This window comes from Daucus carota, chromosome 8 (assembly GCF_001625215.2).
Source record: "Daucus carota subsp. sativus chromosome 8, DH1 v3.0, whole genome shotgun sequence".
In the NCBI taxonomy this organism is placed as follows: domain Eukaryota; kingdom Viridiplantae; phylum Streptophyta; class Magnoliopsida; order Apiales; family Apiaceae; genus Daucus; species Daucus carota.
Window position 1 is genome coordinate 27655226 of NC_030388.2, and position 16229 is coordinate 27671454.

The 16229-nt window shown below is 36.3% G+C and overlaps 2 protein-coding genes across 2 annotated transcripts; one reads left to right on the forward strand and one right to left on the reverse strand.

The window, feature by feature from the left end:
• The first annotated feature begins 164 nt into the window (after positions 1-164).
• LOC108199238 (ISWI chromatin-remodeling complex ATPase CHR11-like) lies at positions 165-8396 on the forward strand. Its single transcript, XM_064082772.1, has 25 exons — positions 165-409; positions 780-911; positions 1008-1111; positions 2121-2233; positions 2954-3051; positions 3146-3325; positions 3436-3657; positions 4033-4167; positions 4247-4529; positions 4614-4687; positions 4790-5010; positions 5098-5185; positions 5280-5373; positions 5453-5641; positions 5730-5761; positions 5859-5935; positions 6136-6225; positions 6368-6437; positions 6560-6614; positions 6704-6762; positions 6839-7004; positions 7298-7476; positions 7573-7788; positions 7954-8048; positions 8143-8396. The coding sequence occupies exons 1-24, from the start codon at positions 236-238 to the stop codon at positions 8032-8034; spliced, it is 3132 nt and encodes a 1043-aa protein (XP_063938842.1). The 5' UTR covers positions 165-235; the 3' UTR covers positions 8035-8048; positions 8143-8396.
• Positions 8397-9589: 1193 nt separating this feature from the next.
• LOC108199240 (serine/threonine-protein kinase PBL27) lies at positions 9590-16110 on the reverse strand. The gene is made up of 5 exons (XM_017366967.2): positions 15694-16110; positions 14822-15021; positions 14533-14722; positions 10789-11180; positions 9590-10648 (listed from the first exon to the last, which is right to left on the reverse strand). The coding sequence occupies exons 1-5, from the start codon at positions 15803-15805 to the stop codon at positions 10067-10069; spliced, it is 1476 nt and encodes a 491-aa protein (XP_017222456.1). The 5' UTR covers positions 15806-16110; the 3' UTR covers positions 9590-10066.
• Positions 16111-16229: the final 119 nt, after the last annotated feature.

The following is a 16229-nucleotide window of genomic DNA, read 5'->3' on the forward strand; positions in this document are numbered from 1 at the left end:
AATTAAATATCTTCAAATTTTCATGATTGAAAAATAATGTTATTTAAAATCTCAATTAAATAATTAAATAATACAGTAGGCCAATATCTCCTTCATGGCTAAATCGCATCGCCCGCGTAATACTCGTATATCCAAGTATAAATACCTACTGCCCTGTCTAATTTCCCCATTCTAATTAGATTTACTATTTCACATTTTCACTCACTCTCATCCCCTTTTCAAATCCCTTGATTTTATGGCCAAACTCTCCGACCACTCCTCCGACGATTCTCCGGCCGAATCGTCGGAGCAAGAGCAGCTCCCAGTCAACGAGGAGGAAGACGAGGAGGAGCTTGAAGCTGTCGCCAGAACTGTTGCCACCGACGACGACGACTTCGCAGATGAACAGGACGACGTTCAAGATAACGAGGTTTATTTCACTCTTTTCATCACTTTATCCTCTAATTCTATTGATCTCTCACTTTTTAGGCTTATATCTCTGCTAATTAATGGGTTAGGGTTTTGTTGCTCGTTTCGAAACCAAATAAGTGTTGTTTTGACTGTTTTGACTGTTTTGACTTTTTACGGTGAGGTGTAACTAAGAATTACTAATTAACTTAAGTTAATAGTTAACCGACACTGAAAATTACATTATAATTCGGACTTACAACATTTGGTTGAGTTATTGAGTGTTAAGTATGTTTAATTTGTCGAGATTAAGCTGTTATAGCTTGTTAATTTAGTGTGTTTTGTTTGAGATTATATAATTTTTTATATGAGCTATGTTTTGGAGAGTACAGGAAGATGATGCGGGGGCTACTGGTGAAATTAGCAAGCGAGAGAAAGCTAGGTTGAGAGAAATGCAGAGGTTGAAGAAACAAAAGATAGAAGAAATATTGGCTGACCAGAATGCTGCTATTGATGCCGACATGGTCTGGCTCTTCTTCGAAAGTGTTTTGTGTTTGTATTGCGAGTAATAGCGGTGTTGAAGATGGGCTGAGGCCTAAATTTTGTCTTTTTTTATGCAGAATAACAAGGGAAAGGGACGTCTCAAGTACCTGTTGCAGCAAACGGAGATATTTGCTCACTTTGCAAAAGGAGACCAATCTTCTTCGCAGAAGGCAAAGGGAAAGTATGACTTTTGCTCTTTTGAAATCTTTCAGCTTACATGCACCCTAGTACATTCTTATAACATGAATGGTTCAGGTTTACCAGCTGTAATAATTTATATTGTGCACATATAGCGATTGGTAATCTCTATAAATATAGCTTTCATATTATAAATCATTATGTTAGTTTGTTCAAACTTGAAACAGCAATGTTTTATACATATAACAAAGTTGGTGCTGACGTGACATGGATTTGGAGTTGGCATTTTTTGGATTTAGATGACTGGAGCACTGAATTTGGTCTTTTTGCCTGCCTCTTCCAATGTGCCGTTACTATGCATGCTAAGAGAACCTATATATCACTTGATTGGTTTCTTAATGTATCTAGATAGCGCCGTTTTACTTTTTTAAAGTGCAGTGTGTCTAGAGAATAGAATATGTTCCCCGGTTCTCTTGATTTTAAGTTAAAAGCTTTGTAATTGATCAGTTTACGTTCAGTTAGAATTCAATTAGAAAAGATGGTAAGTGCAACATGAGAGATGCTTCCTTATACGAACTCTTGGCTATGAGTTCCTTTACACTCCTTTAGAAGTGTTGAGACTCAAAAAATAAGGTTGATTTTGTGCTAGGTTATGAGCTACTTTCTTGATTGGTCTGGTAAAAGATTTGTTACTTAATGACCTTTTGACTCTTAAAGTTTATGACTAATGTACCTTTTAGCTCCCAAGGTGTGGGATGCATACCTATCGATCCTTGTACCGCGACAGAGGTTTGTAACAGCATATATTGGAAGTTGAATCATCTTTTTTCCCTCTGATATACACCTTTACACACCTCTGTCACGGTATAAGGGTCAATAGGTATATATCCCGTAACTTGAGGGCTATAAGGTCCATGTTTAAACTTTAGGGCATGATGGGTACACAGTCATAAACTTTAAAGACCAAATGGTCATTAAGCCCTCTTATTTATGTGTATAATCCAGTATGGTGATTATTTTTAATTTATTTTATAATTATCCATGTGGTGCAGAGGTCGACATGCATCTAAACTTACAGAAAAGGAAGAAGATGAGGAATATCTGAAAGAGGAGGAAGACGAACTTGCTGGAGGCGGCGGCACAAGGCTACTAGTGCAGCCCTCATGTAAGATTTAATTATGTGTACTATGACAGTATGAACAGACAATATGCTGTTTTCTTGTTTCTAAACGGGTTACATCTGTTTTGATGTTTTTTTCCGACTGCAAAGTGTATAAAGAAAATATATGTATCAGTATATCTATTTAATCTTTGATTAATCTGTTAGAGTTCATGTTATGGCGCTCTTTATTTTTCTATTTTGCAGAGTCCATTGTCAATGTCAATACGAACTGTTTTACTGTCTTGATCTGTCACTCAAATACTTAAGACTCTTTAGTTTCACTCGAGTACTTATGACCGACTCTTTAATTTCACTTTAGCACTTGTGACCGACGCTGGACACGTGGTCATGGACATTTATCTTAGACCAAAAACATGATAATATTAAAAAAAAAATTATTGCCAAGTCCTACCCTTGGGCGGGCAACAAGGTCTCAATTGACTTCAAGTAAGAGTTCTTGGTCACATCATAGAATAGCTGCTATTGATCCATTTTTTCATGTTCGATTGTTTGATAATCTGATTAGCTGAGGCTACAATTCCTAATGTTAAAGTAGATCGTTATTTGTCAACTTTTTTATTACAGAAGTCACTGACAGAAGATTGTTAAAAGATATATCTTTTATACAATTCTGAAATGATATTAAATAGGCACGACGCATGTGTAATACAGTAATACGATTAAGGCTATTTATATTGTTTTCCCTAAATTGTCTTCTGCCAGGTATTCAGGGGAAGATGAGGGACTACCAACTTGCGGGGCTAAATTGGCTTATTCGTCTATATGAGAATGGTATTAATGGAATCCTTGCTGATGAAATGGTATGGTCCAAAATTTGACATGAAATAATTTTGCGCTATCTAGTCACCTAAGTGATGCCATCAACTATTGCTTGACGTTATTTTTGTACTGCAGGGTCTTGGTAAGACATTGCAAACCATCTCCTTGCTTGGTTATTTGCACGAATTTAGAGGAATTACTGGTCCGCACATGGTTGTTGCTCCAAAATCTACTCTTGGAAATTGGATGAATGAAATAAAGAGGTTTTGCCCTACATTACGTGCGGTCAAATTTCTTGGAAATCCTGATGAACGGGTTAGTTATTTTGGTTTGTTGCAATATATGTTCTACCACTACCAAGCCCCTAAATTATATTATAAATGGTTATTTGAATATAATTTAATCCTCAATATATTATTTTACAGCGTTACATACGTGAAGAATTGTTAGTTGCTGGGAAGTTTGATGTTTGTGTTACCAGTTTTGAGATGGCGATCAAAGAAAAAACTGTATTACGCCGTTTCAGTTGGCGCTATATTATAATCGATGAAGCTCACCGGATCAAGAATGAGAATTCACTACTTTCAAAAACCATGAGACTGTTTCATACTAATTATCGCCTCCTCATCACTGGGACTCCTCTTCAGGTACTCACTGTTTTGCTTCTCCCCTCCCCCAACCTCAAAGCAAACTCTCTATGTATTTAATTGAGATGCATAACAGTGTGGTAGATTGTTTATCTGTTGTGTTATGTAAGAACTAAGAATATGTTCTCTTTTTCTTTTTAAGAAAAAAAAGTAAGTTAATGATGTGGGGGTGTGCAAATTTAACAGCTTACGTAAATTTTTCTAAACACATCTTATTTCGTTTTGGCATTATAAATGTTGCTGTATAACAAACCTGCTGAATATAGGATTAACCACCAGTTCATTTACATTTGCTAGTATTCTATTCATTGAATTGTAACCCAGCAGGTACTCTGCTATTTAAATTTTTTGACAGATGTCAGTTGTAATGTGCAGAACAATCTTCATGAACTCTGGTCACTCCTGAACTTTCTACTTCCGGAGATTTTTAGTTCAGCAGAAACTTTTGATGAATGGTTTGCAATCTCTGGGGAAAATGACCAGGAAGAGGTTGTTCAACAGCTTCACAAGGTACAAGCATACCGTCTTTCAGTTCGTTGTCAGCAGTTACAATATGATGCTATTCTAATTATGTTTTTGCTTATGTTAGGTCCTCCGACCATTCCTTCTGAGAAGGTTGAAGTCAGATGTTGAGAAGGGCTTGCCTCCAAAGAAGGAGACAATACTCAAGGTTGGTATGTCCCAGATGCAGAAGCAGTATTATAAGGCTTTATTACAGAAGGATCTCGAGGTTGTAAATGCTGGTGGAGAGCGAAAGCGCCTTCTGAATATAGCTATGCAGCTACGTAAATGTTGTAACCATCCATATCTTTTCCAAGGTGCAGAACCTGGTCCACCGTATACAACAGGAGATCATCTTATAACGAGTGCTGGTACAAATGGACCCCTAAATTACACGGTGTCTTGTCAGCAAGTTCCAAGTGAACCGTTTGAATGATTTATTGTTTTGGTTGCAGGGAAAATGGTTTTGCTAGACAAGTTGCTCCCAAAACTTAAAGAACGCGATTCACGGGTTCTAATATTTTCTCAGGTTATTCTCTATTCTCCTTTTAGTTGTCAGATGTTTAATGGATCATACTTGAGCTGCTTGAATATTGAACGATGGGCCCTTTGGACAATACTATTGATTTAGATGACAAGACTGCTTGATATCCTGGAAGACTATCTGATGTATCGAGGATATCTGTACTGTCGGATTGATGGTAATACTGGTGGTGACGATCGTGATGCTTCTATTGATGCCTTCAACAAGCCAGGGAGCGAGAAATTCGTTTTCTTATTGTCAACAAGAGCTGGAGGACTTGGAATTAATCTGGCAACTGCAGATATTGTCATATTGTACGACAGTGATTGGTGAGTTTATATCCTCGCATCTTATGACATTAGTGTATTATGTATGTTGGTATCTCTGTGTTGCGTCTGATATTCTTTATATTATAGGAATCCTCAAGTTGATTTGCAGGCTCAGGATCGTGCCCACAGGATTGGGCAGAAAAAAGAAGTTCAAGTTTTTCGTTTCTGCACTGAGGTTTTACTAAACATACACCTATGTCAGACTGTACAATCTTTGCCTATATGGAACTATTTGTCACTAATATTACTCCTAAAAATTTAATTGACAGTATACCATTGAGGAGAAGGTTATTGAAAGAGCCTATAAGAAACTTGCACTTGATGCATTGGTAATCCAACAAGGACGATTAGCTGAGCAAAAAAGTAAGCAATTTGTGCTTCGCTGTCATCATAATATGTTAATGATGCCCTCTAATAATGTATCACCTTTGTGATCCCGCAGCTGTTAACAAAGATGAGCTATTGCAAATGGTTAGGTTTGGTGCGGAGATGGTTTTTAGTTCTAAAGATAGCACTATTACAGATGAGGATATAGACAGGATCATCGCTAAAGGGGAAGAGGCAACTGCTGAACTTGATGCCAAAATGAAGAAGTTTACTGAGGATGCCATTAAATTTAAAATGGATGATAGTATGTGATTTGCTGAATTTACTAATATCAATGTCATGTGTTGCCTACGTCAATACAAATGCTAATTGTAATAATACGGGTTTTGCAGCTGCAGACCTCTATGATTTTGATGATGATAAGGTTGTACCACATGCTTTAACTTTTTTAAATTGTTTCAAGGCAATGGGATATTATGCTTTGCTTAAACTTATCTTTGAGTGATGTGTTATGATGATAGGATGAAAACAAGGTTGATTTCAAGAAAATTGCCAGTGATAATTGGATTGAACCTCCAAGAAGAGAGCGGAAGCGCAAGTAATACTTTTTTTTTATTTGTCAAGTCTTTGAATATTTTAAAGTTGCTTCAGCATTGTTTGAAGTATTGTGGATTTTTCAATTTTTTTAATTGTTTGTGTTGTGCCTTCTCTCAATTGAGGGAGGTACGGCTGTGTACATCTTACCCTATGAGCGGGGGTTCCTTCTTTTTGAATTGATTGTTTAATCTTTTCAAGCAGTTACTCAGAAGCAGAGTATTTTAAGCAAACAATGCGCCAAAGTGGTCCAGCAAGACCAAAAGAGCCTCGAATTCCTCGCATGCCACAGTTGTAAGTAATTTATGTAGTTCTCTTTTGTTTTGGGCTATAGTTGCTGCATACGGTATTTTGTATTACATTTCACTCTTTTTTGTACGACTAGCATCAAGTCCAATGTCTCATATATATTCTCTGTTTCATTTTTTTTATACAGGCATGACTTTCAGTTCTTTAATACACAGAGGCTTACTGAGTTGTATGAAAAAGAAGTTCGCTTTCTTATGGTTTGTATAAGCTGGTTTTACAAATTTTCTGTATAGTTAACTACACAGATAATTGCTTTATACATTATGTCCTATTTTGTGTGGAGATAAAATGTTTGGATGGTAATTTGTTTTGCTTGTAGCAAGTTAATCAGAAGAATCAATCAAAAGATACAATTGAAGCGGATGAGCCTGAAGGTTTGGCTTTTGTTTTGTTTCTGTTATGTAGGCACTTTTTCTTTTCTTTTCTTATTTGGTAATGACTTAATTTTCTCTTGATTATATAGAGATGGGAGACCCTTTGACCGCTGAGGAACAGGAAGAGAAGGAGCAGTTGTTGGAAGAGGTGATATAGGAGTCCTTGTGTGGCTGATTGTAATTTGAAGAAATTTTATCTTTAACTTATCTTCCACTAATTGTAGGGCTTTTCAACATGGAGCAGAAAAGACTACAATACTTTTCTTAGGGCATGTGAGAAATATGGCCGTAATGATGTAAAAGGTATTGCGTCTGAAATGGAAGGAAAATCAGAGGAAGAAGTCGAAAGATATTCCAAAGTTTTTCAAGAGAGATACAAAGAGTTAAATGGTATGCAATGTGTGCCGTTTTCTAATAGTGTATGGAGAATAAATATATTCTGGCCATGTATCTGAGAACCTTTTTTTTATGGTTCCCTATTTACTTGTCTTTTTGATATAGATAAGGGAAGTTATTGGCTATCTTAAGCATTAATTAGCACAAGTATTTGCCAGTAACTCCCAAGTCTCTAGTGAGAGCCACTACAGTATTTGCTGTTATAGTATCAGATAATCAGACATCTGATCGTGGGTGGCTTTCAGATAATGAGTTCTAATGCACTAATCTAAATATGTGGTCTCCAGATTATGACAAAGTCATCAAGAATATTGAAAGAGGAGAGGCAAGGATATCCCGTAAGGATGAGATAATGAAAGCAATAGGGAAGAAGCTGGACCGTTATAAGAATCCTTGGTTGGAACTAAAAATACAGTACGGTCAAAACAAGGGGAAATTGTATAATGAAGAGTGTGATCGTTTTATGGTGAGATTTTAAGTACTATGATATATCTAGTGACCTGAACTGACATCAACTATATTTCATTAAGCATGTGATCCCATGTGCTGGCATTGTGTGCAGATCTGCATGATTCACAGACTTGGTTATGGGAACTGGGATGAGCTGAAAGCAGCATTTCGTACTTCTCCGTTATTTCGCTTTGATTGGTTTGTTAAGTCTCGCACTACTCAGGAGCTTGCAAGACGATGTGACACACTCATTCGGTTGGTGGAGAGAGAAAACCAAGAATTTGACGAGCGGGAAAGACAGGCTCGCAAAGAGAAGAAACTTGCCAAGGTTAGATGAGAAACCCCCTTGACCTTAGCATGGTTGGCAAGTAAATCATTGGTTTGCTTCATTATATTCTTTTTAGATTGAACTGCCAAAAAACTTTTTTCAATTTGTAATATTTTCATGGCTGCAAATGTTTTATTTGTCCTCTGATCTGTTCTCTCTTGCCAGAACACAGCACCGTCAAAGCGTACTTTGACAAAGCAGGCCGAAAGCCCCCCTCCCACTAATAAGAAGAAAAGAAGCAGCTAATGATGGATGATAACGTGAGCTTTCTATGTCTGTAGTTTGTTTGTAAGGGTATTTAATTTGCATTATGATGCAACCATTGGTCCTCTGATATGAGTTCCATATTTTCAGTCTGAGGAAATGAGAGCCACAAAGCGAGCAGCGAGGATAGTGTGTTATAGTAATATAGAATAACTGACATTTCTAGTAGCCAACCAGTTAAGTTGTGTCAAGCTTCAGCAACTAAGGAACCAAATCTGTTATTTTGTTCAGAACCGGTGCAAAGATGATTACTTCCGGTATAAATATCTTTACATGCTTCTGTTATGTAACAGAACAATTCATACTGCTTGGTATGTGAAATGCATGACTTGTACTTAATGATCTTTCGTTATGTTTTCCTCAACAGTTTTGTCTAGATGCGGCATCTATACTACTCCCTCTGTCTCAAAATATTGGTCTTTTTTGGAAAAAAAAATTGTCCCAAAGTATTTGTCCCTCTTTTTTTTCAATATAAATTTATCTCTATATTAATTGTGATTTTTTTGAAACTCAATATTATTCTCATTTCTCAATGCACTAAATTTTTATATTTATTAAGATTTTTTTTAAACTCAACTCTATTATCACTTATCAACGCATTAATTAATGATACATGAGATAAAATTATATGTAACCAACTTTTTTTCTTAATATGTGTGTTTTTTTTAAAGGGACTGAAACTTGAAACGGAGGAAGTATATAATTAATCTATCAAAATGTGCATTTAAAAAAAGTTTCAAATCCACTTGGCATTTTATATTCCGTGCTCATGAATTAACTCGTTCATAGTAACTGCAATTTTCAGTCTGGTTTAATAACTTAAAAAATGGAACATGTGTTGGCCTGGTGTCGTAAATCCGATGAAAATGGCCCCAAATATCGTGAGAAGATGGTCCTGATTTCACTTTACAATTCCGTCAATTCGAAACATGTGTTTATCCTCTTTTCTTTCTAATGTTTCACGATCTGCACTATGCACTGTTCATATTTTTTTTCTAATTAACTTACACAATCTAGTTCCTGTTTTATGTATCATGTAGTGTTTTACTGTTTAAACATTAGATCGTGTTACGTTTTGTAGGGTGTTTTAGACTAGAACAAAACATGATCTAGCGTTTTTCCAAAAATAAAATGATGAATAATTTAGCATTAATAAATGATATTTTGGATCATTTCTTTCAAGTTGTTATTTTGGGATTACTTGTGAGTTTTGTGTCATGAGAAACTTTTCTACATTTATATACACCGGGCCTTTCAGTTTGGTTTCCAAGTTAAAAAGCCTTTATTCCTGTCCACTATCTTATTGCAACGATTTCCAGAGCACTTGATACTTGATAGGAAGAACCTAGGCAAATGTTATTGACTGGCATACAGATTATGGAGAGATTACGAGGATGGCAAACACAAACATTGCCTGGCATACAGGTTAAGGAGATTACGAGGATGGCAAACACTCTTCGTATAAGCCAAAAACATGACAAGCTCAGAAATACATATACAACGGAACTGACACATTAAAGAGATATCAAGACAAGGGTGGGGAAAAACCTCTTTGTATAAGCCGAAAACATGACCAGCTCAGAAATACATACATGAAGAGAACTGTAACAACACAATATGTAACAACGCAACAAGGTGACACCCAAACCAAGCCAAATAAAACCAGTAAAGCACTGATGTGTGGCCCAACTTCTCATCGCATAACATTAACTCTACCAAGACCCTAATTACATATAGATTAACATGGTGCATGAAACATTCTGCAACAAAGTAACTACTAAAATGACCATAAATTACAAGATAACCTCCTCCAGTGCCACCTTTAGCTGTGTTTTGTGCCATTACCATGAAATACCGAAAGCTTGAACTAAAGACTCTACACGAATGATATAGGACAACAACAGCTTAAGGTAGACACATAATCTATCCTTGGGCAAATTTTGACAACGGCATTCTTCTTTTTCCAGGACGATCCTCAAATGTATCAGTGTAACATAACCATGCTCCAGCAGAATTACTCGTTTGTAGCATCAAAACTATCCATTGCGCCACCTCTCTTTTTCTCTCTCAGATTCTCACCCCATACTTTTGCCTCTGCTACTGCACGCTCTCTATCTAAATCTCGATTCCTCGTCTCCCTGGCTCTTCCTGCGCTGACAGGGCTATCTCTTAGAGAATCTGAACGCTCTAGTTCTTCTAAAGCCCATCTTCTCCCAGACCCACCACTGGTTTCACCGTTTCGCGACTCTGTAACAGAGTCTCTCTTTCTGAAATCAGGAGAGTTCCTATGTGTAGAAGGGGAACCGTAATGACCGGGACTATCTACACCATCTGCCAAGCTCCGGCGATCCCTGCTCCTAGGAGTACCACCTCTGCTGCTTTGAGATACAGGCGCATTTGGGTCATAAGCTTGGGAGGCTAAATAGGTTAAAGCAGTTACAACATCCCCTATAAGAGGTCTTGTAGCAGCTTGCTCTTGCAAACACATTGCAGCAACAGCAAGAGCTTGATAGAGTCCGCGCATTGGATAACGACCTTGCAACAACGGATCAGCCATCTTTGGAAACTTCCTGCGATCCTTAAAAAGAGGCCTTGCCTACAAAAAAAATGTATGTCCATACAAATGAAAGAAACAGTAGACATCATGTATCATCTCAAGATCATCACTATAAATGTATTACATTGCAGAATTGATTAGAATCTATGAATGGAAGATGTAAACAGAAAGTTACTTACCCATGCTACAAGATTATGCTCTCCATGAGTCCTGGTATTGTCAATAGCTTTGCGTCCTGTAATAAGCTCTAAGAAGACTACTCCAAAACTATAAACATCGGATTTCAGTGTCAGTTGACCCGTCATAGCATATTCAGGGGCACAATAACCATAGGTCCCCATAACCCTTGTGGAGACATGAGTTTTATCACCAACAGGGCCTAGTTTTGCCAAGCCGAAGTCAGACAACTTTGGGTGATAGGCTTCATCAAGAAGAATGTTGGATGATTTCAAATCTCTGTATATAACAGGAGGGTTTGCTTTGTCATGCAAGTATTCTAATCCCTTGGCTGCACCAGCTGCAATCTTCATCCTTGTATTCCAGTCCAGAGGCTCTTTGTTAGGTGGAAAATCTGCAAACAAGTACTCCAAATGGCATTATCAGTCAGGGCATACATAGCAATTTGTATCAGTTGTATGTTTAGGCTGAAGGTAATATTGGTTCACAACAAGATGCGTTCAATCTTCGATAAACATTCTCTGTTTGTATATTTGAAATGACAAGAAACTACAATTTTGCCAACATTAGTTTCAAGTATTGCTTCATCTGATACGGATCCACCTAGCCAAGGCCATATATCATAAATCTTATGCACTTTGAGAGAGCTTTGACTCAGAAAGCTTAATTATACTACCACATACAGAATGTACAAAATTTAATTCCTAGTAATTCTAAACAATTTAATCAGTCAGAAATTAGTAACTTTCAGAGTAGCATTTAGCAACAAAAAAAAAAAAAAAAACTTTCAGAGTAGCGACTACGTATATAAACATTCACATTAGATATGCATATCTCATAAAGATTATGTAATGACCAATGTAGTGGGACGAATCACTAATGCCCCCCAAAAGTAATTCCTCGCAAGTAATGTTTACAGCAGAAAGAATTCACATAGCTCAACCAAATGCAAGTGCATCATAATATGATAGTCAAAACCAATATTGCATTGGTCAGTATGCTTCACAAGGCCTAACAATACAGCAATAAAGAAAGAACAATATTATCTTAATAACAAGATGTTAAGAGACAGATTTTTAAGGCCTGTTGTGGGTTCCTCCCGGAGAGCCAAACCGATCGTCTCAGCCCCGAGCCATAGGCAAATCTGTCATCTAGTCCACTCAAATTCTAACACAGATACTAATAAATTCTATCTGAAGTATTCATATATTACACCTTGCCTCAGATGATGATAAAATGTAGCGCAGTTGATGAAGGTTTAAATTGTGCTGAAGTTACATAATATTCCTTTTCAAATTCCGTTTTTTATGTTAGTGTTAGGGCAGCAGGTAATAAAAGTTTTTCACAGGGTTCATCTAGGTTTCAATCTTGTTAAAAGCCTAAAATAACACTCCCTTGTCCCTACTAAACCCCTGTTAAAAATTATTCATGGATGCGCCCCATGCCCCTAGTCCATCTTATATAGCTAAAAAAAGTGTAGCATGCAGATTCCACAGTACTAATAGTAGTGAACAGTGTAATAAGTAATAACAAATAACCTATATGGGCAGCTAAATAATACAAAAAGATCTAGTATGCTACTAATGAAAATTATTTTGTACCAGCACCAAATTTTTTTGACTAGACCAAGTACCACCATCACAGCTCGTAATGCACAACCTGAGCTTCCACTACAACCAATTGATATAGGTTGTTTTGCTTTTTTACACCACTTCCAATAAGCCACTACCAGCCAGTATTGGTATTTGACTACTTCCTATAGATAATATAGGCACAAAGTCATAGCAACTGACCTGCCACCACTAGTACTACTGGACTCACATCTGATTGTTGGATACTGGTTTGGCACCAAGGACTACTTTTCTATAAATCCTTAGCAGAAACACGACTCCGTGATAATTACACTGGAAGCCTCATCTTCGGCATTCTGGAAGTTACTAAAATCTTATCAAGGTCTCTATCGAGTGTAGCAATGCTACATTTAAGACATATTTGTAGACAGAGTATACCATCTAGCCAAATTCTGTTGGGGATATTTGTATCAAGTGTTAAAGGAGTGTGCTTCAGCGTGATTAATTGCTAAAAAGCGAGCCTAGTTATGAGAAGACAAATACCTTTAAAAAGAAGGAAAAAGAAACCCAGTCTTCATTCTTGCACACCACCACCTCAAATGTAACACATTGAACCTCTTTTCCAACTAAAATAGATGAAGATGATGAAGAGGAGGAGCAAAAATTTGAGGGAGGAAGATTGCGCTAAATTACTTCATCGATTGATGCTTCATTATTGATGTTTATATTATATGAGATACGTTTTAGTATGTTTAAAGTTAAAACTATGCCAAGTACTTGTAGTTTAATTTTTTTTTTTTTGGCAAAAAATTGCGCAGTTAATGGCGCTTTGTGAGTCGCCTTTAAATTGGGTCTTGCACTGTTTAAGAATGTACGTCTTGAACAATACAGAATTGTATTGAGAAGTTTGGGGACTTCATAATCTAATCAAAAATGTTTTAACAAGATCACAGAACTCTAAATAAAAATGTCCCAAGAAGTAACAATCACTCAAATATGACTCCCTATGGGTACCAAATTCGATTTCATGTCCATCTCATTCAGGGGTTGTAACTGGTTATTATAGAGATCTAAGTAACTACTCCCTCCGTCCCATTTTAATTGACACTTATTCTTTTTTGGGACGTCCCAAAAAGAATGAACCTATTAAACTTACTATTTTTGAACACTACATTTCACTATTACACCCACTACTTTCTTCCACTATCTCTATTCTATAATAATATAAACACTATTACACCCACTACTTTCCTCCACTATCTCAAATCTATTATTAAAATTTTGATGGGTCCCACCACTTTACCAACTTTTCAACTAATTTAATTTCTTTTACTACCTTTTTCTTAATCTCCGTGAAAGTCAAAGCAGTTCAATCTTTTCGGGACGGAGGGAGTTATATTCAATTTTAGATGGTCCAAAAATACTGATGACCTAGCATCAAAGAGTTTTATGAAGCCTTTGATTTTTAGCTTCACATGAGAATGTATGTTCTACCATGTATCCTAGATATTTAGTTAATAATTGTTTTTCCTATCTACACAAACAATTATATATAACGTAGTTGGCTAAATTTACTAACGTTACATTATTATTAAACTAAATCGTCAGTACTTGGCTACTTGCTGCATGGAGATGAGGAACAGAAGATATGTTATCCGTGTGTCTGGCATATTACAACTTCTGGATGTTTCCTACTAGTGGAAACATAACAGAACTACCAAAAAATGAAATTACCAAGAAGGTTCATTACATGTCAGAAAAATTCGTAAATGGTTGATTGAACTGTAGCAAGTCATAAGGAGGGAACTACATGACCGATCCTAAACTGCCTTTTGATGCAAGACAAGGTTATCCACGATGAGCATACACATACACATACAGTGATGATTCCTGCTATCCTAAAAATGCCATTGCACACTTGATTTACAAGATAAAATGGTTTATCGCACTCACCTTTTCTTAAGTTTAAACTATATCACTTTTGACACTGATATTTTCATCGTCATGTGCTGGACGCGTTTTTAAATACTAAGAAATCACTGGTTAGTAGAAGATAAATACCGGTATAAGACACTGTCAACTATATTGCATTCCAACAAATACATTTAACTGAAATTTTTAACACTATGCAAATATATTCAGGAATAAACTCATAAAAAAGGTAAGCATCCTTACCATGTAAATGGTCCTCCAGTGAGCCCAACGGCATAAATTCATAAACAAGAAGGCGTTGATCCCCATCAGCACAATAACCTATCAAGTTGACAAGATTTGGATGATGCAAGAGGCTGAGCATAAGAACCTCCACTAGAAATTCTCTGTTCCCTTGAAGACCATTCCGATCAAGCTGTTTTACAGCAACTACCTGTAGATGTAATAATTCAAACACGTGTAGTGAACAGCACAAAAGTGCTTAAATAAGACTAAAGCTTGTATACAGAAGATATATGAAGGCGTAAGTTACCTGTCCTGTGCTTTCAAGCCGCCCTTTATAAACACGTCCAAAACCACCTTCACCCAGTAAACACTCTGGCCTGAAATTCTTAGTCGCTGCTGCAAGCTCACGGAATGTAAATGTCTGTGCAGCAATATGTGCTGTTGGCCCATCTTTTGGAAGGGTTGGTTCCTTCTTGGGATCCAATCCACCCCGAGATTTAGATTTATCTAGGAAAATGAAATACAGATCAAATCAGCAGAAGCAGGAAAGAACAAAAGCAACTTCTATTGAAACGATACTGATGTGAGCCCTCATTGAACAGATAAGCATGTTCCAAAGACATAATTTATTGTAACTGCGAATTATTATTCACAAAAACAGCCAGGTAAAAGATTCAAATATTAAAATCCTTGATATTCCTTCTCACATTATAAGGAAGAAATATATAAAAGCAGAACTGACCATAATTAAACCAAATTCAGCATTGTCAATAAGATGGACTTTAGCAATTAGTAACAGTAAGCAGAAAATTCTCCAACACATCTACATGAAACTTTATCAATTATAATCACCTGTTGTTGATTCAAAACATCACGGAAGAACAACAATTGTAGAATTCAATCACACATAATGTAACCTAATTAACAAATCAGATCCTTAATAATAACTATAGCTCAACACTCACAATGAACCAGATCAAACTGATTAAAACTAAATTCTACCAACAATCCATGATCACTCAAAGCTAGCCTTAAAACTGAAAAACAAACAAGAAAAATTCAACAAAACCAAGCACACAACCAATCACAAAAACCACAAAACCACTAAAACCACACCACCCAACAAAAAAGCATCCCCAAAGATTGCATTTTTACATTAAAAAAAGAAACTTTAATTACCTAAACTAACATGATGAGGCTGAGCTGCTGCACCCTCCTTCAAAGAATCCTTCTTCACCACTTCCTTCACTGCCTCTTCTGATGATCGAAAACATGGAAAACACCCACCCATATCAAAATCCAAAAACACTATACACTCAATCCCAACCAAAAAACATATACATACAAAAATCTCTATATCACTTGTCCCTCAAATACCCATCTCAGAAAAATCAAAACTTTTTGCATCAAGCAGTCTAATTGTCAAAATTGAAGTCATGGGCCAGTTCAAAGTGATCTTAATTAGCTCAAGAACAAAGATCAACACCAACTTGTTTCACAAAAAGTAGATCAACAAATTCAAGAAAACTGATGGTAGAAGAAAGAACAAGGTAAAGAAGACACAAGGCCAGAAAATTATATATTATTTTAGTATATACAAAATATATATTATTATACAATATATATACACACCACTGTAGTTTCTTTATACAGCTAATAAATCTTTATATTAAAATATTATTATGTGCATTGTAAGAAGGTAAAAGGTGAAAACA